The sequence below is a fragment of the Amphiprion ocellaris genome, chromosome 3, assembly GCF_022539595.1.
Source record: "Amphiprion ocellaris isolate individual 3 ecotype Okinawa chromosome 3, ASM2253959v1, whole genome shotgun sequence".
Lineage (NCBI taxonomy): Eukaryota > Metazoa > Chordata > Actinopteri > Pomacentridae > Amphiprion > Amphiprion ocellaris.
This window is the reverse complement of record NC_072768.1, coordinates 3645008-3662817: the sequence shown is the minus strand read 5'-3', so window position 1 is coordinate 3662817 and position 17810 is coordinate 3645008. Positions and strand designations below refer to the sequence as shown.

Below are 17810 nucleotides of genomic sequence, written 5' to 3'. Positions count from 1 at the left end.
GTCTTGTTTTGGATACATAATTAATTCTGAACAAAATAGTCTTAGGGGAAATCATCCAAACATAAGATTAGGCCTCATTTTCTCACCACTGACAACTGCTGCTGCTGTGGTTGATCATTTTGTGTCTGCGGGCATGATGCCTGGGGCTGGAGGTGCTGACTGGGAGGAGAGGTGTAGGATACTCCAGGCTGGGGAGGCTGGGCCTCAGGAAGGATGGTGGAACCAGGTAGTTTATCTCCCATGTGACTCACTGTAAGAGAGAGAGATAAGAAATAACATTTGTGAGAAGCTTCTAAATGCGCTCATTCTCAAAAAAAAAAAAAAAATCAAACCATTGTATTGTGAGGCAGTGGACTGTGTTTGATGCCTACTTCCTCCAGTGTGCTGTAACAGTTGGTGTTGATCAGCCTCAGGCTCCTTGGACTCTGGCTGGACTGCAGCTACACTCTGACCCTGAAGTGGGACTGGGACTTGCCCAATTGACTGGGGGACATAAGGGGGCCCCTGCGTCATGCCAGTCAGTTGTGTTGGTTGTGGAGTGTTGTAGTTAGAACTCTGAAGGCTCTGCTGAGATGCTGGTTGGGCAGACATCTGTGTGCTGTGTTGGTTGGGTTGTGGAGGGACATACGAAGCAGGCTGCGGCACTGGTTGTGACTGAGGAACCTCCATGCCGGACTGTTGGCCTGGTTGATGTGCTGGCACTGACTGGCTCTGCAGTTCTTCCTCCAGCCTTCTCTTCTCTTGATCTTCTCTGACCTTTAAGGCAATCAGCAGAAATTGTGTTAATATATTTTAAAAAAAGAGAGCACCAAAGGAAAACACGAACATCAAAGCACAATTCCGTACATCCTGTGACAGAGATAAGAATTCAAGCAAATCACAGAAGCAAATAGTATCTATAGATTACGTCAGATGCACCGTCATGGGCATAAACACCTGCTGACGTTGTGCCCTCTTGCGACTGATGAGAGATACTCTGTCCTTAATGGCCTTTGCAATGGTCTTGTGGTCACCTTCACACACATAACCCGACTCAACCTGCACAAAGACATGACATACAGTTCAGCTAAGAGCACATCAAAGACTGTGGTAAGAAACACTTTTCTATGTTTGTCATGCAGGAGCAGAACAAAAATCAGACTAATGTAATAAAAGTTCAACTCACCATTTCCTGAGCCACATCCTCTGGGACATCTTTGTTGAGGTCAAAAGAAAACTCAATCGCTTCGTTGTCTTTGTACTTCCCCTTTAGCTTTTTTATATCTTCAATTCTCAGCCACAACTTAATAGCCTGCATCTCCCCATCGTCCTCTTCTGCCAGCTCCACACGCACGCCTGTATCCTCCTGGAAGAAGGCATGGTTCAGAAGGTCCTTGATAGAGTACCTAAAGGAATGGAAAAAAGCAGTGAACCAAAAAGATCTAACATACATATTTCCTGTAAGGACAGATTATCCTAAACTTGGTAAATGTGCTGTTCTTTAGTAAGAGACCTCTCATCCTTGTTTTGGCGAATACATCCCTCGATGATCTCCTTCACTTCAGGAATGGCCACCTTGTCGAAGCTGCCTGGCTTCACCCCCTAAAGGAAACACAGAATTGTGAATGAGAATGGTTCTCCTAATATGACTATTTCTTATTCTGGATGTAACCTCACACCTTGTTTTCTCAGGGACTGTACATTAAAACTACAAAAGCAGTTTTCATATCCCAGAGGACTGACAACCTTAAAATAACTTTTTTTAAAAATTTTGCTTGCCAAATAACATTAAAGGGATGGCATCTTTTCTGCCAAACATGCCCTCCAGGCATATTTGCGTGTCATACAGTTTGAGATTTGTAATACTGTGCATGGAAAAAAATTCAATTACCTCTTCAGAAATTCTTAACACGACAACTACGCCTCCTCCCTCAGAATTTAAAATGTGATCCTTTTTTTTTAAACTTTACAAAGTTTAGATACCAGATACAAAAGGTGTTGTACATGATTCAAAGACAATTCTTTGTGTAATACAGCCTTTGAGTTTTCATATCACACTGGTTTTAGCTGCCTATTGGACTTGCATTCACTTCCAAACTAGTTATCATGTCACAAATTCTGATAGCAGATTCAGGTAAACTCAGGGAAATATTCCACTTTCTTTAGAAGAATTTCAAAACGGCCTTCTAGTGGTAAAGTCTGCGCATGCTCCGTTTTGCTCAGTGAAGGTCAAACATCTAAGAGCAGCAGCATTGACCAAAACACATTTTTGAGTGGAAGGGGATGATAAGGTTTGCAGAATGTCAGATGGTGGGAAAAGGAGGGCCTAAAACAACTAAGGATGGCTGATGATAGGTGACAAACTGAGCCAATAACAAAAGAAAAGTGCATACTGCGACAAGAAAAAGGAGGACGGGCTGAGAACTAAACAGTCGAGCTAAATAACAGGAGAGGAATAACAGCCCATCTCCCAGAGGAATACTACAGTAACATCAGAGCATGTGACACTATCTAAATGTAGGCTCAACAACCCCAATAGCACTCTATATCTAAACTGAGTCAACTGTCTTTGTGCTCTGCAGCATGAGCCATCGGTGGCTCATTAAAGTGAGCTGAAAAACACAATACTTAACAGTGGGGCACATTTAAAACAATCCTCTGTTCAGTCACGTGGCTTCAGACTTCAGCTCAATTAGTATTTTACTGCTAATGATAAACTGAAGGGATTGGTATGGATTTCAAGGCATGTTTCGTAGATAACACTCTTGGAACAGGTTCAACCTCTTTATCTGTGAGACTGTTGTAACTGACAAAGACAATGAATCATATAGATGACTATGAAAAAGGACGTCAGCATGAACGATTTGAGTCAAACTAAAAATATGTCTTTTACAGCTACTGCCCTTCTGACATCATTATAAGACTGAACAACTAGTACTTAAAACAGCAGGTTCATGCTTGTTCAGCCTCTTTTCAATCATCCATGCCTTATGTTGACATGCTTACATACACTATAATTCAGACGAAAGAGGAAAAAAAACTGTATTAAGTAAAGCAAAGGGGGCTTGTTGGTGTAAATCACATGTTTTCTCTATCTAAATCTCTAACAGGAAATCATCTGGGACACAGGAATATATGAGGAGAGGAAAACAATGTAATAAGCTAAAGAGGACGAATATAATGATTCCAGAATTGGACACTAGCCTTCGTGGCTCATAGGAAAAGGTGAAGGCAGGGCAGAGGGGTGACATGGTGTGTCGAAAAGAACACTTACGCTGGTAACTCTGCGGTAGATCTGTGCAGCGTTCTGGCACTCTGAGTAAGGGTACTCTGAGGTGGCCATCTCCAGCATGCACATTCCAAAGGCATACACATCCACTGACTCGTCGTACTTCTCCTCATACATCTCAGGCGCCATGAACTCAGGGGTACCTTAAATCAAAACAACCATTCAGAACTCTCGATCTCCCTTACTGATTGAGTGGGCTTCTCACAACCCATTGCCCCTCTGCTCCTCTAACCCAAGAGGGGTTGAGGAAGAGGAGGATGAGAAGAGTGACCAGCCTGCTGACACCTCCTGGAGAAGAACCTGTGAGATGAAAGTTGGAGGAGAGAGAAAAAAAAAAGAAAAAGGGGAAGGAAAGCAAAAAAGAGACAGAAAACAAAAAAGGAGGGAGAGGCTGGGCTCAGTTAGACTGCTGAGAAGAAGGCACGTGTTTGTCTGTGTAAGACCTTTACATGCTGCGATATAAGAGTGTGACCGAGGCAGCCGATGTGCAGAACACACGTGTCAGCCAGACTGAATGCTGTTTGCCACGTTCAAAGATTATCTCTAAAATGAGGCATTTAAGAATAATACCTGGTTCGGAATACAGTGCAATTTATGATGCCAATTAGCTCTGTAATGAAAATACGACTAGCTATGGAAATAACCTTTATCAAGACCTTACCTTACACCCACAAAAACATTGCCATGTAGTACACTCACCTTTCGAAGTTTGACTTACCATCTCTTCTTGACCTGCAGGGGTAAAACGTTATGGTCAAGGGCTGAGAGAAGCAGGTCCCATAGCTAGTTAGAGAGCTCAACAGTGTGTCCCTGCACATCAGCTCTGTTGTATTAATTGATTATTTTACTTTCAATCTCAGGTCTTACACAGAAAAACTCATTTGGTTATTTGAATGTAATTGTTTTTGATATTGATGTGTATTACAGCACACTGTCAGACTTACCAGGCCCATAAAAGATCATACTTACTCAATGACCAGCAGTACCCTATTCATTCCAAACAGCAGAATGGGGCACAGCTGAAGCTAGAGCCTACATTTTAAAAACATACCCAAGAACACAAAAGTAAAATAAAAAAAAAACAAAAAAAACAAAAAAAACAAAAAAAAAAAACAAAAAAGCGGACAGAGAGAAAGTGGAGAGCGCTCCCTGGACACAAAGACGGAGCAAAAAGATTCTGCATTCCTGCAATATTTTAAAAGACAGCAAGAGACAAACGCTAGAAAAAAAAACCTGTTGAGGCAAACCCATAGAAAGAGATGTTAAACATTATTGGTATAACTGGCAAACAGACCACATATTTCCAAACCACAGAACAAAGACCAGTCTAAGACAGAAGCAAAGGCCATATCCTTAGCCATGGCCAGGTAAGCCTGCAAGAAGGCGTGACAATTATCATGATGCTGATATTAATATTTAGCAGCAGGAGAAAAGTTAGGCGCTACTTACTTTCAGTAGATGCCTGGAAAAAAACCCTCTCTCTTTTTGAAGAAACATAGAACAGAAATTCTCTGTACAAGGACCAAACTTGATAAAAGTTACCATGAGAGTGCAAAGAGAGAAAGCCTTGTGGTTATCTATCTAAGATTACCACAGTATTTGGCCTCCATTTGAGCTGTGGTTTGAGAGACAGCTGAAACTCTGTGGTCTGTTTTTGAACCACATCATCAGAAAAACAAGTCAAGAGGAAAATACCGTCTTTAAACACCATAGCTTCCATAAAAACATCATATCATGACTTCAGAAAAGGTGCTGTCCCACTGCAGGACAGGGTTTAGGAGGTAGAAGTGACTTTGGGTTCGTACCTATAACACTCTTGGCAAATGATGCACGCTTCAGTGTAGCAAGTCCCAGGTCTCCAATCTTGACGGATCCTGTCGGGCCTGTGATGAAAATGTTGTCACACTTAAGGTCTCTGTGGATGATTGGGGGAGCCCGAGTATGAAGGAAGTGGAGTCCCTTGAGGATTTGTCTACACCAGCTCCTCAGCACTTTAATTTTCATCACCTTGAAACGCTTCAGATATCTGTAAGAGAACAGATCACATCACACACCCTCTGTGAAGCAGTGAACAAATCATTCTAGCAAATGTAGTCTCTTCATGTGGACATAATAAAACTGCTTAAGAGCACATGCTCTTGCATTATTTATAAACTGTATTAAATATGTATACACATTGAATCAATTTGTCAATTACCAGTTCGCACAAAGTTCAACTAATATTTATTTTCTAACATGAGAGAAATTTCAATCATAGTAATTATAATCAATATTAAAGGACGATCCTTTTATCAAAATGTGCAGTCTCAGTTTATACTGCATATGAGTCCTGTGATAATGCGTTCTGCAAAGTTTGAGACTCACGTTTTGAGTGTGCCAGAAGTCATGAGTTCTGTGACCAATACAATGCACTTCCTGCCTTTGGAGGGTCCCTCCCAGGAGTCATAAAAGCGAACAATGTTGGGATGCTGGAGTCCCTTTAACATTCCAGCTTCCTCCTTAAAGCGTTGCCGCTCTGCCTTTGACAGCTTACGATCCTACAGGGAATAAGAATGAAATATTTAAAGATCCCACGCAACTTATTTATAGATTTAAACATAATTTACAGTAAAAAAAAAAAAAAAAATGTAATAGATACATGACATGATGAATCTCATCAGTATTAATGTCCATGTGAGGTAATCTTTCCCTATTTAGCATCTGAATGTGTCCATTCATAAAAGGAAAATATTTTTGAATCTACAAAAAGCTTAGCTAAAAAATAAATAAATGAATAAATCAAAGGTATTACCACATACAGTTCCTTCCTTCACACAAAAATTATACATATGCTTCAGCACAAATAAACATACAATTGGGGACACAGGAATGTGGCTCTTGCTTTCTCTGGCAGATGATTGCAAATCAAAAGGAATGTGTCGAGCTTTGTCCTTTATTTCAAGCAATCCAAAACAAGAGAAGACCCAGAGCTGACTGAGAACAACAGAGGAAGTGTACAGCATAGACTACAATATCCAAGAAATAAATGGCAAATCACACGTGTTGCCTTTACAACCCTTCTTACTACAAATACAACACAAGTTACATTCATCAGTCATACTACTGTGAAACAGGTTTAGACAATGAGGGAAAATTAATAAATAATCAAAACTGAAAGACAGAATCAATTTGCATTTTCCAAGGTATGTCTGTAGATGTGGAATAAGCATCTGTTTTCCATGCATACAAATTTAGATTTGTTCGAGTAATTATGTTATTGTAGAAAACACGTTATCATTATTTTCAACATTAACTATTAGACACAATAATGGATATTGCTATATTGTGCATTAACGGATAACATTGTGTATCTGAACAAAGCTGTAGATGATAAGAGTCGACAAATGTCTGGCAGCTGATGGGTTGTCAATGAATCATAGCAAAATGTATGTAAACCTGATAGCACTGTCTGCCCAGTGAGATTTAACATTCCATAAACTAATGCATAAATAAGGATTGGCAATAATGCCATTTGTAGATTCTGCGTATTAACAACAAATCTGGAAAATGCGCAGCCACCCTTCTCAAGTTTCCTGAGCAATTCCTAGCATGACCTACATTTACAGTATGCATGACTACAGAGCAGCAAACTCATAACAGTTAGACAAGCCCAGTGAAGCCATGCAGCCAAAGACCTCCCTTGAAACCACAGAGACGTGGCCAGAGGCCAAGCTGTCCAGGAAATACAGCCCATTTGTGAGAGGAGAGAGTGTTGTCGACTTTGTGTATGTGTTAGCAAGTGACAGAAAAATTTCCAATGAGAAATATCAGTTGAAGAAAACTGGAGATATCCAGATATTAGAAGTTTATTGTGTATAATGTCTGACAGCAATGCTGGGAAAACAAATTAAGAATTTCAGTGAAATATGTTAGATGCAACAACAAGTAGGAAGGGAGGACGCTGAATCAGAAATCAGTGTCAGGAAACACAAGGTGAGAGAAGATGGGCAAGTAATGGAGGTTCCACTGTACAACTGGATCCAGTGACCTACTTTCCAAAGTATTTATTCATTTATCTGGTGGGGCAGTGATTTCCCTTTCTCTTCTGTGTGTCATGTCAAAACAGTCATGCAAAACATTCACAGCAGCATTCCAAGCCCCCCTTCCCAAAATACCAAAGTACTGTATAATGACTGTATTTCCACTGTAGGCACAATGCCACTTTGATTACTGGCTTAAAACAAATGTCCTTCCTTTTCAAGTGAAACTAATTAAAAACAGCATTTCATGTAAGAGATAGGCTATTAGCCTTTTAAACTGTCACCTACTTCAACTTTTAGAAAGAGGTAATTAGCAACTTGCAGTGTTAGTTTGTGCAGGCAAATGCTAACACACTGTAGTAACTTCAGAAAGCATATCTTTAGGGAATCTGCTTATACTGATGCATTGTGACAACAAAAAAGCAGACTGAACCTGACAAAGGACGATCACAGGAAGCTGACTTTCGACTGAAAGCTGGTAACTACTGTACATTGATTGTAAAAGAGGACATTCGTTCCAAATTTGGTGTATGATGTGTCTTAAAAAAAAACAGTTTTTCCAAACAGTACAAAAAAAAGAAAGAAAATGGAAAACAAAATGTTACTCACACTTCCTCTCGTTCAACCATGAAATACTTGAAAACACCACCTAAAAGTTTTCATCACCTAGGGCCTATAAAAACCCCCTAGGAATTTACCATCTTGTGATCATAACACATCACACTCCCTTTGACTGTCAATTGAAAGAGTTTTTGGTCTGTTCAATGTCCTGCTTTTACTGTCAACATTAACAGTGCTAGACGGCCTATAATACATCCACATATGCTAACCAGAGAAGTTGAATATTCAACATTCAAACAACACAAAAGGAAAACAAATGCGCGCTTATATAACAACTAAATTCACGTTTCATGTTTTTGACATCCAATTTTTTTCACTTTAATTGCAATGAATTCCTATTTTAGATAAATTCTTTTAAGCATCAGTTAAAATACCTTTTCTGGTCTAAATTAATGAGTGGTAAGATAAAGAAAAGCAGGGACGTTCATTTCAGAGGTATGCTGACCATACAGCAAAAACTAACAGTAATGAAAACAATGGAGACAATATAGGACACTGACACTTCGATTGCAACCTCAACGACTGGAACCTTTGTTGCATATTATCTACCTCTCTTTCCCTTCCTTGTTTAGTGTGGGTTGCCGCTATCAGCAGTCTAATAAAAAGAAAAGGTAATAATAATAATATACTATATATATATATATATATATATATATAATATACGGGGCCGGTTTGCTTGACTGGCAGATATCACAGCTGATTGGCTGAAGTGGCTGTAGTTTGCTTAATTTAGTGTGTCTGCCTCAAAAAAAAACAAAAACAGGATGCATACAACTAGTAAAAAAGAGCATCAAGCCTTTAATTATGATTGCAAAACCTATTAGGTGTTTAAATAGATTGTGCCCACATTGATAGTCAGTCGAAGGCACCATCCTATTCAGCCTTGGAGGCAACAGTAGCTGACAGAGAAGGTATGAGTCAGCTCACTAAAAAGCTGTGTTGTTACAACTGCCTCTGCAATATCTTTGTAATATCATAATTCTGATCTATGACAAAGTGTCCTTGGAGAGTGTCTGAAACAAGCGAGGAATGCATGGAAAGAATATAGAACCTCAATCGTGTGTATATAACATACAGTACACACACACACACACACACACACACACACACACACACACACACACACACACACACACACACACACACACACACACACACACACACACACACACACACACACACACACACACACACACACACACACACACACTCTCTCCTTAGAGAGAGAATGATGCAGAAAATTATTTTGAACACTTACAACTGTTGAAGTTTAAGGGCAGTATCTCCCAAAACTGACTAGTCAACACTTCTGACCAACTCTGCAGAGTCAGCACTACACTTATCTGAAATCATGATGCCACGACTTTACGCCAGTGGCACGCCTTTCAACAAGCCAATGAAAGGTCAGGTGGATAAAGTGAGAAAACCCAATTTATTATCCAAGTTAAAACATGTATAGTAGCTCAATCTAAGCTGACTGAAAAAACATAGATTAAAGTGTTAGATATGAGGCAGTTACTATCCTTTTCAGAGCTCTATATCTACTTAACAAAGCGTTATAACCTGATTTCCAAAAAGTGAATTAACTTAGTTCAAGAATCATTAATGGTTCAACAACAATAAGCAGGTTATTTCAATATAATCTTACTTAGACCTTAAACAAAAGTTCTACTGTGATGATCTGTCATTCGAATTAATGATTTGGAGTATATTTTAATTATAAGTACTGCAATAAATCACAGTTTAATCTGAAACAACAGTGGAACGCAGATCACTGTACTGTAATCAATTTCATCATTTGCCAAGCCTTAATACTACCTTAACTAATCAACTATTGCAAATCACATCTATTGCCATTAACTACAGTTTCAAAAAAGCAGAGTGGAAAATAGTGCTTCAAGGCAAAGGCCATCATAAATAACCTAACAACCCTAAAAATAGATGGAGGGAAAAAGGCCTGTGATCATGCCAAGGGCTGGCGCTGTCAGGTCCCTACTCTGAGGTTGACACTGAGAGCTACATGGAGCCCTCTGGGCAACATTGGCTCAGATTTGGGCAACGGCTTAATGCCAAGAAGCCATGTTAAACAGTCTCACTCTTATTTCCTTAGCTGTTGCATTAAATACAGAATCTCCCAGCGAGGACAAATCTTTGGTGTTCGCATCACAGTGACACATGACAATGGCATCAAATCATAGATGACAGCCATTGAATATTTTGCTCTGTTTCTGCTGATTTGTGTATCTTAAAGAAAGGTAATTTACACTGTCTTTATCTGGAAAAGGAATATCCACATTTCATAAGCAATGTTCATTTGGGGATGCTACTACTGCAATATTTCAGACAAATATTTCTCAAACCGTTGATTATATTTCTTAGAAAAAATAGAAACAGCTTTATTGTTTAGATAATCCTGGAAAAATGCTTTATAATAAATTAAAAGCAGATATTGTTTATGTTTATTCCAAACCTATTTAGCAAACCTATCTGCTGAAACTACAGTAGCGCTCTCAAAATCTGAGTGAGTCATTCAAGGCATCAAAGTTTGAAAGGGCACGACCTTTCACGCAGTTACAGTCAAAAGGGAACCAGCATCATGCAAAACAGCTGATCCTATCACTTCAGCTTTCCGGTCCGCACTGAGTGCTCTGGTTTTTCTTTAACTGGTCCAACCACTTCACTGCCCTTGACAATCTTTTACAGTAAACCACAGAATGTCTTCAGGAAGTTTACCTTGTAGTCAGCCACACTATTACTGCATTTAATATCATAAATGTGATGTTTCTTTCCAAATTAGACACATCTATCAAACTAGTTTAAGCACACAATTAAAATTCAAGGCAATATGATAAACCTGAAGACTACAAATCATGAAGAGTGATGGCAGAAAAGTCACTGTGTTATACTACTTAAGTATAGAGTGACACTCCCAGCGGATGCCATGGGCCAGCTGGACACAGAGCTCCCATAGCTTCTAAAGGATGCCTGGGGTTCTCTTCCTCATCTTTCAAAGTTTGGCTTCAGCCAGCGCTACAGAGGAAGGAGGTGGGGAGGCAGCAAGTGGAAGATGACATGGTTGAAAATGGAAGAGTGAGCAAGAAAGGGGAGGTTCCTAAATTTATTCCTCTTTTTTTCCCCCCTCAACTTCCTCTCTGTGGTGACCTACTTATTGTTCAGACATGCCTGCAACGTGAGATGCGAAACAAATATGTGGGTTCAAGGGTGGGTGAAAAAGGGTGAACGCCTAGAACTTCTTAGACAATTGTGGACAGATGGCCTTCCAGACTGAATAAATTGGGGCCATTTCATTTAAACTTCAATCACAAAGTTTTTAGGCAAATATGCAGCGTTTGACAGGAGGCTAACTGAGTTTGATTCATTAGTAAAACATCGTGGTACAGAGGGAAGTATTTTGTTCTACCAGAAAAATATCAGTTGGTTTATGGTTTTATGTACATGGTCCCTGAAAATTGAAAGTAAATTATTACAAAGACCAAATAAAAAACATTTTTGTTTGAGTTCATCTTTTACATGTTTATTTCACTATATAAGGTTTCTCTGATCTGAGAATGGCAAAAATTTTCTGTCCAATTTACATGATTTTCTGGTGTGTAGCCAACATCATGGCATAGGACTGCCAGGGTGTCTGTATCATTTTAGCCATGTTTAAGGAAGATTAAAGGATCTTATGAGGAGAAACCTGTCAGACATGTTTCGTCAGCAAATAGGCACAGGATTTGCTGCTGCTTCAAGCTGACACCAAATTCCCGGCAGTGAAGAAACAAGCAGCAACCCTGATTACAATGTGCATCAGTGATTCTGGCATAAACAGGAAACAAAACAATAAGGAAATTAACTGACTGAACTTCTACTGCTTTTTTAAACAATTCAACATTAAAATTCATTCTACTGGTAAATGTTTGCTCTTTAGAAAAATGTTTGCATTTTTTTTAAAACCAAAGTGGGAAAGCAACAGATGATTAATATACTTTTAGCCCTGCCATGAGCTCCTAAGATGAAATGGCTGTAATGAAATCAATGTCTTCACTAAATTAGCATAAGGAAAATGATGTTTTGTTTTTTTTTTTAAACATTCTTTTCCACTAAATATGCCTTCAGGGTGTATGAAGAACATAATACTTGCACTTGATGATCATGGGACTGCTTTAACAAACTGTGACATGTGACAGGGGATTTCAGCTTCTCAAATGTAACTGAACGGTTTCTAGTACTGAAACTCTTGAGCTGACGGAGGAAGGAAAAGGAATGAGAGCGTCAGGTTACACATTTATATTTCAGAGCCGACCATGTGCCTGAAACACAGCTGTTCAAAGTAAAAACGGTCTATAAATCATCTCTTTGCACTGAACTGAATTAAACAAAAACACAACTAGAACCCACACCAAGCGCAGGAGAGCCTAAAAATTATTTCCAGACTCATTTTCTTCAACATCATTTCCCTCTGTCTTTTCAAACTCAAAGTCACAGAAGACCACACAAATCTTTGTGTGATTCAGTGAATAAACGGAAAATTAATAACCTCAAAAAATTACACCAAATGCCCTTTGTAAGTTGTCATAGTCACTTCTCATTAGTTGCAGCCAATAAACTGATTAATAGCATTAAGGAACAGTGTCTGCCTCAAACCTACTTATATATGAGCAATCACAGTTAAATAAAATCAAATAGCTTACTATAACTACTTTGCTAGATGGCAAATAATTTGTCTCGAGTACAAAACAAACAAAAAAAAAGATATAATACGGCAGAGTGAAGTTTAGACGATAACTAAAAGTATGCTACTTTATATTATAATACTAAACAACAGGAGCAAGGAAGCAGTTGATATAGAAAAGAGTTGACTACGACAAGAATAAAACGTGAGGAGGTTAAAAGGGTGGGAGGTGGACTGATAGTTTAGAAACAGGCCTTGGCAGGTCAGCCTGCTGTGCTTCACACAGGAGATTCCACTGTCAGGAATGTGACCCATTTTACATTCACACAAGCATTCGGAGCAGGAATGCACTGAGCATGCGTGTGATTCAGTCCGTGTGAGGGGGGAGGGGCACGTGTCTGTAATCTTCACATTGTTCTGAAACCAGTGCGCATGTGTAGCTGTGGTTCTATCTGCTGCCGTGTGAGGCCTATTGCTCTCATGACAAGGGGAAAGCGTGACAGTAAAAGCAAGCATTCATGTGGTGAATGAGGTCAAACTTTGCTATGGGCCATCTAGCTGCTAAAAGTGGACAGACAGCAGAACTCCGATTTTTTTCACAGCTATTTTTTAAGAAATTCAAAAAGCTCAACGAAATCTTGCAAAGAAAAAAAGTAGGTCAAAAATCAGATTTGTGAAAACTGCTAAGGAATGTTTTTATAAAGTGTAACTGAATTATTACTACTGTTACCCTCAGCATTTTAGATATTCTGCATCTTCAAAAGGTGTCATTATTGAGGAATGTGGTGAATAATTAACCTCTATTTTGCTGACAAGAATTCGCTCAGTTCTAACTTCTGCACGTACAGAAAACAGTTTTCTTAATCTATGTTCAAGTGGTATATCATGTCCGCTTCCAGTGCCAAAACTGAATGTGAGAACTCATTATCGTGACTACAATTCTGCACACTACCAGTGCAATGAAAAAAAAACTAACCTTGAATCTTGTCAATGGTAACTTCCAGTATTTTAAGCATTATTCATTAAGCTATAACCACCCATTAAACAAGCCTAAGCTTCTCATACTTTGCCGGTGTCTTGTAGCAAAGTAAACACTTTTTACTTGAAAAATTCACTATCATTCCCAACATTATCGACTGGGCTTCTCAAAACAGCCAAGGAGGGAACAGGGAAGTTTTTAGCTATGATGTGATGACAGATGCAGTGTGAAACAATCAAAAGGGAAATGCTGGCCATGCCTCTCAGAGGGGAAATGACAGAGTCTGCAGCTCAGGTGACAGTGTGGAAGGAAATTGTTTTGGCTCTAATCCACTAAAAGGAATTACATTAATACAATTTTTAAAAAACATTATATGTGCTGTGAACTGCTGATGTGCTGAATCAGTCTACAGGAATAAAATGAAAAATATACTGAAATGACATCTGTAACAATAAGGAAAGAAAAGTAATAACAACCAGTTTCATACCTGCAGCTCACACCAAGCCACCTCCACTGTGGTCTCAGTGTCCAAGCCCTTGTAGACAGTCTTGAAGGAGCCCCGTCCAATTTCTATATCAAACTTCAGGAAACGTCCATCTGGTGATGTTCCCACTGCTTTGGTCTCTGCCTCTTCGTTGTCATCCTGCACTTTTTTCTCAGCTTCTCTTTGCTCTGCTTCTGCTCGTGCCTTGGCAGAATCCTTATCTTCCTCTGCCTCCTCTTCTTCAGGATGTACCTTTCCCTCAACAATTTCAGGTTCTGTTTGTCTTGGCAATTCAGTTCCTAAGCATGGTGCAGAGTGGGCTGCTACCACCGGCTCTCCATCACAGATATCTTGTACAATAGCAGGCACCTGCTCTGAAGGCACTACATCCACCTTGGCTATTTCTGTATCTTTTCCTTCTTGCTTTTCTCTTCCACGATCAGCAGACTCCTCATTTTGCGCTAAACTTGACTCAGGCTTTGCTAGGTGAGCAACAGGAGCCTTTTGCCGTACTGCTTCCCGTGGCGGAACCCGCTGAGGTGCAGGGATGGGGATCTTGCTGGGTAAGGGGAGGGCCAATGCTGTAGCATTGGAATCACTGATGACACTGCGACGCAAAAACCGGTGTTCAGGGTTACATCGATCACGCTCCATGGTGTGATGCCGGCGCCTCACTTCCACTGGCCGACACTCACTCACCATCGAATCTGAACCAGAACTGGGGCCATTTCCACTTTTCTGAGGGGGAGCCAGGAACTTCACCATTTTGTCGTCTGGCTTTTCCGACATCCCACCACCCACACTAAGAGTAAGGGGGTACAATAACTGAAAAACTAAAATAAGGATACTTCCATGTCTGCCATGTAGGCTTAAGTAAGTAGTATCTATTTGTGCTTTAAAAAGAAAAAAGATAGAAAGTCTTACGACGTCTATCTTCAGCTGTCGTTTTTATTGCTTAAAGACGATCCTTATATATACGGTGCAGGGAGTGGAAGTGTAAGATGGGAGGTGTTCTCTTATAAATGGAAAAAGAGTGAACACCACAGCAGAACGCAGAGTGCTGATGTTGATACACGAGTCTCTTCAAGTCCACACCATCCATCCTGTAAGACACTGGGTGCAGCTTCTATCAAGCATAAGGAATCACTGGTGAGGAACAAACATGCACAGCCTGCAACAGGCACAGGCACCAAACGCCCTAGTGTAGGCAAAGGCAGGATGTGCAGACAGTCTGAATTTTCTCCAGGCCAGTTTCACTGCAAGAGAAAATAGAAAACAAAAGCTCCTGAAATGTTTCAGAAAGTAACCAATGTTAAGTCAAATGTCAACAAGGTTTGTAACAGACCAGCCTAAGCGTTCACAAGTAAAATTTACAGTACACATAAAGTTTAATAATACTGCTTTTGTTAGAAACACAGCAGGCAGTCACTACATATCTAAGGCTTCAGACATTACTTCTCAAGTCGACTGCCCTATCCATTTCCAGTGTACTGCACTTAATCAATAGATCATTTAGTGATTACACATTTGATTTTATTCATCTTTAAGGCTTCCCTCTTGGATAAGACTTGCCGTTTTTCCCAAGGACATGTTATGCAGGGCGCATGCTTTCCTTTGAAGCGGTATTTTTCAGTTGCGCACACAAAATTTCCCATTCAAATATTCATCTTTACTAATTATATTACATGTATAAGCTTTATTTAACCATGTGTTGTGGCACAAAACCCATATGCACACCACAGCCCTACAGAATGGCACACTAACCACTCAGTGCCTCAGGTTTGTTATACCAGAAAGAATTAATTAAACACAGTTGATAGCTGAATATTCCTGTGTTTAGGTGAGAAATAACACAAAGTGCTATATGCGAGGTTAATTATTATAGAATAAATAAGTGAGTCCATAGTTGAAATCACTTTGTTCTCCCATCAAATAAAGCTGCACAAAGCTAGAAATACTGAAACTTTAGCTGTACAAGACTGCAGTCTTGCCAAAAAGCAATCTTCTGCCAAAAACTGATTGCAAACTTCATGTTTAAACTATTTTTGCCCAGTTTATATTCGTCTGCAGCTGCTATTATCTGGATCAAACAGTCAGACATAACTTTATGTCTGTAGTAAAAGCAAAAGGGCATCGTTGTGAAACTTTTTCTTGCAACTGAAAAATTGTAACCAAAGAAATGTTTACAGTTCACAGCATAATCAGGCATGACATTTAACATTATGATAGGCAATACTTTAGTATTTGTTGAGATGTTCAGGCTATATGTGTTGTACATGTAGATTTACATATAAAATAAAGAAATGACCTCTTCTGCAATTACCCTATGGCTACAATCTTTACAATATATTCACCATGAATGAAATTAGTCATTTCGATTCAATAAAAACACATCCATCAAAACGTGGGGGTTGCAATCACTTTTTGGCAACTGGAAAACTGCATTATATGAATTGAACTGGCCTTTAAAGCTATTGCAAACAGGAAAAACGAATGGATATGTTACAATCTAAGGCACAGATAAATATTCTCTTTCGGACAGCAATAATGTTTGGCAGACGGTACTTTTTACAGTTTGCATTAAGCACTCTGTTATGGTGCTTTAGTCATGCAATTCCGCAATGACAATCTTGTTACTTATTACTCATCTATATCCTGCTGTGGCTGCAGCCATTACCAGCCCAGGCAACCATAATGTCAGAACTAAACCGGATAATGTTAGCTGCAATAACATCCCGTGAAATAAAATAAACGGCGCGGCGAATCAGCAGAATTTGTATATCGATTGCCGTAAACCTTCGCTTACATACCCATTTCTTCATCAGCCGTAAAAGTGACACTACAGCCTTCTGAAAATGCAACATCGAGACTAACGCGTTACAAAGCAAGGAGGAGCAACGGCTCTTTGTTAGCGTGCTAACGAGTACGGCTAGCCAGCAGCTAGTTAGCTGGCGGTGGCTAATCCTTAAACAGGGAAACGATAACCATCGATGACTAATTTCCGCGTCATGTCTTTTTTAAAATACAGTCCGTCCCCGTTGCTCAGCTTACATATTCACATAGCTAGCGTTACTGATGTGATTTTTTAAGAATTTGTAACCACTAGACCATAACTTTACCGTATCCAAGTCCAGTTTTCATCCCTGAGTGATTAACATCACACCGGATACCCGATGGCCGGTGCAACGCCGGCTGGAAAGCGACTAGGTAGTCACAGCGCCACTGCTAACTACACTGCTAACGTTAGCTAGGCGGGTCTTGCTAATGGCCTAAGGAACTAGGACCCTCCTCCCCATTCAATTTAACATTATCTGAAGCGTTAGTAACACTAGCGCTCGTATCGTGTTACTACGCAGTTCTCAATTTTATTTTTTAAATGCGGATTCCCGTAGGTGATTCGTATCCGAATGGCAGGCCATCTAAAAGGATAAAATTATTATTTTTTTGATAACGTTACGCTGCTGTTCGTTGATGAGTCTGATTTTGCTAACAGTTAGCAATTTAGCCCTTCATAATCTAGCTAACGTTGAACGGAGCCGGGGGACAGATAGCGACCTACCTCAATATCGTATCCACAACACAGGAGATGATCAGCGGTGTTGAAATTGTCCTCACAGCGTGAATCCGTCTTCACGTATTTAAAACAGAACACGTGTACATCACACATATAGTTTTTCTGTGTAATGAACACCAAAGTGGCGATTTTTTTTGGCCTTGCTTTCAAACAAGCGGCGCAGTTGCTACAGATTGACGAACAAACGGCT

The 17810-nt window shown here is 39.7% G+C and overlaps 1 protein-coding gene across 6 annotated transcripts in view; it reads right to left on the bottom strand.

The window, feature by feature from the left end:
* Positions 1-17810, bottom strand: part of wnk1a (WNK lysine deficient protein kinase 1a) — a 29050-nt gene extending 11240 nt beyond the window's left edge. For 4 of the 6 annotated variants that reach the window (XM_035942914.2, XM_023298271.3, XM_035942917.2 and 1 more), the window contains exons 1-10: positions 17606-17810; positions 14050-15302; positions 5633-5805; positions 5074-5294; positions 3254-3411; positions 1493-1581; positions 1166-1385; positions 937-1038; positions 372-756; positions 87-250 (exon numbers count right to left, since the gene is read on the bottom strand). In XM_035942914.2, the coding sequence (XP_035798807.1) occupies positions 87-250; positions 372-756; positions 937-1038; positions 1166-1385; positions 1493-1581; positions 3254-3411; positions 5074-5294; positions 5633-5805; positions 14050-14835 (2298 nt within the window). In that variant the 5' untranslated portion in view covers positions 14836-15302; positions 17606-17810. Of the gene's footprint in view, positions 1-86; positions 251-371; positions 757-936; positions 1039-1165; positions 1386-1492; positions 1582-3253; positions 3412-5073; positions 5295-5632; positions 5806-14049; positions 15303-16856; positions 17006-17165; positions 17314-17605 lie in introns of those variants that run through there. The other 2 variants (XM_035942915.2, XM_035942916.2) reach the window with 2 other exon arrangements.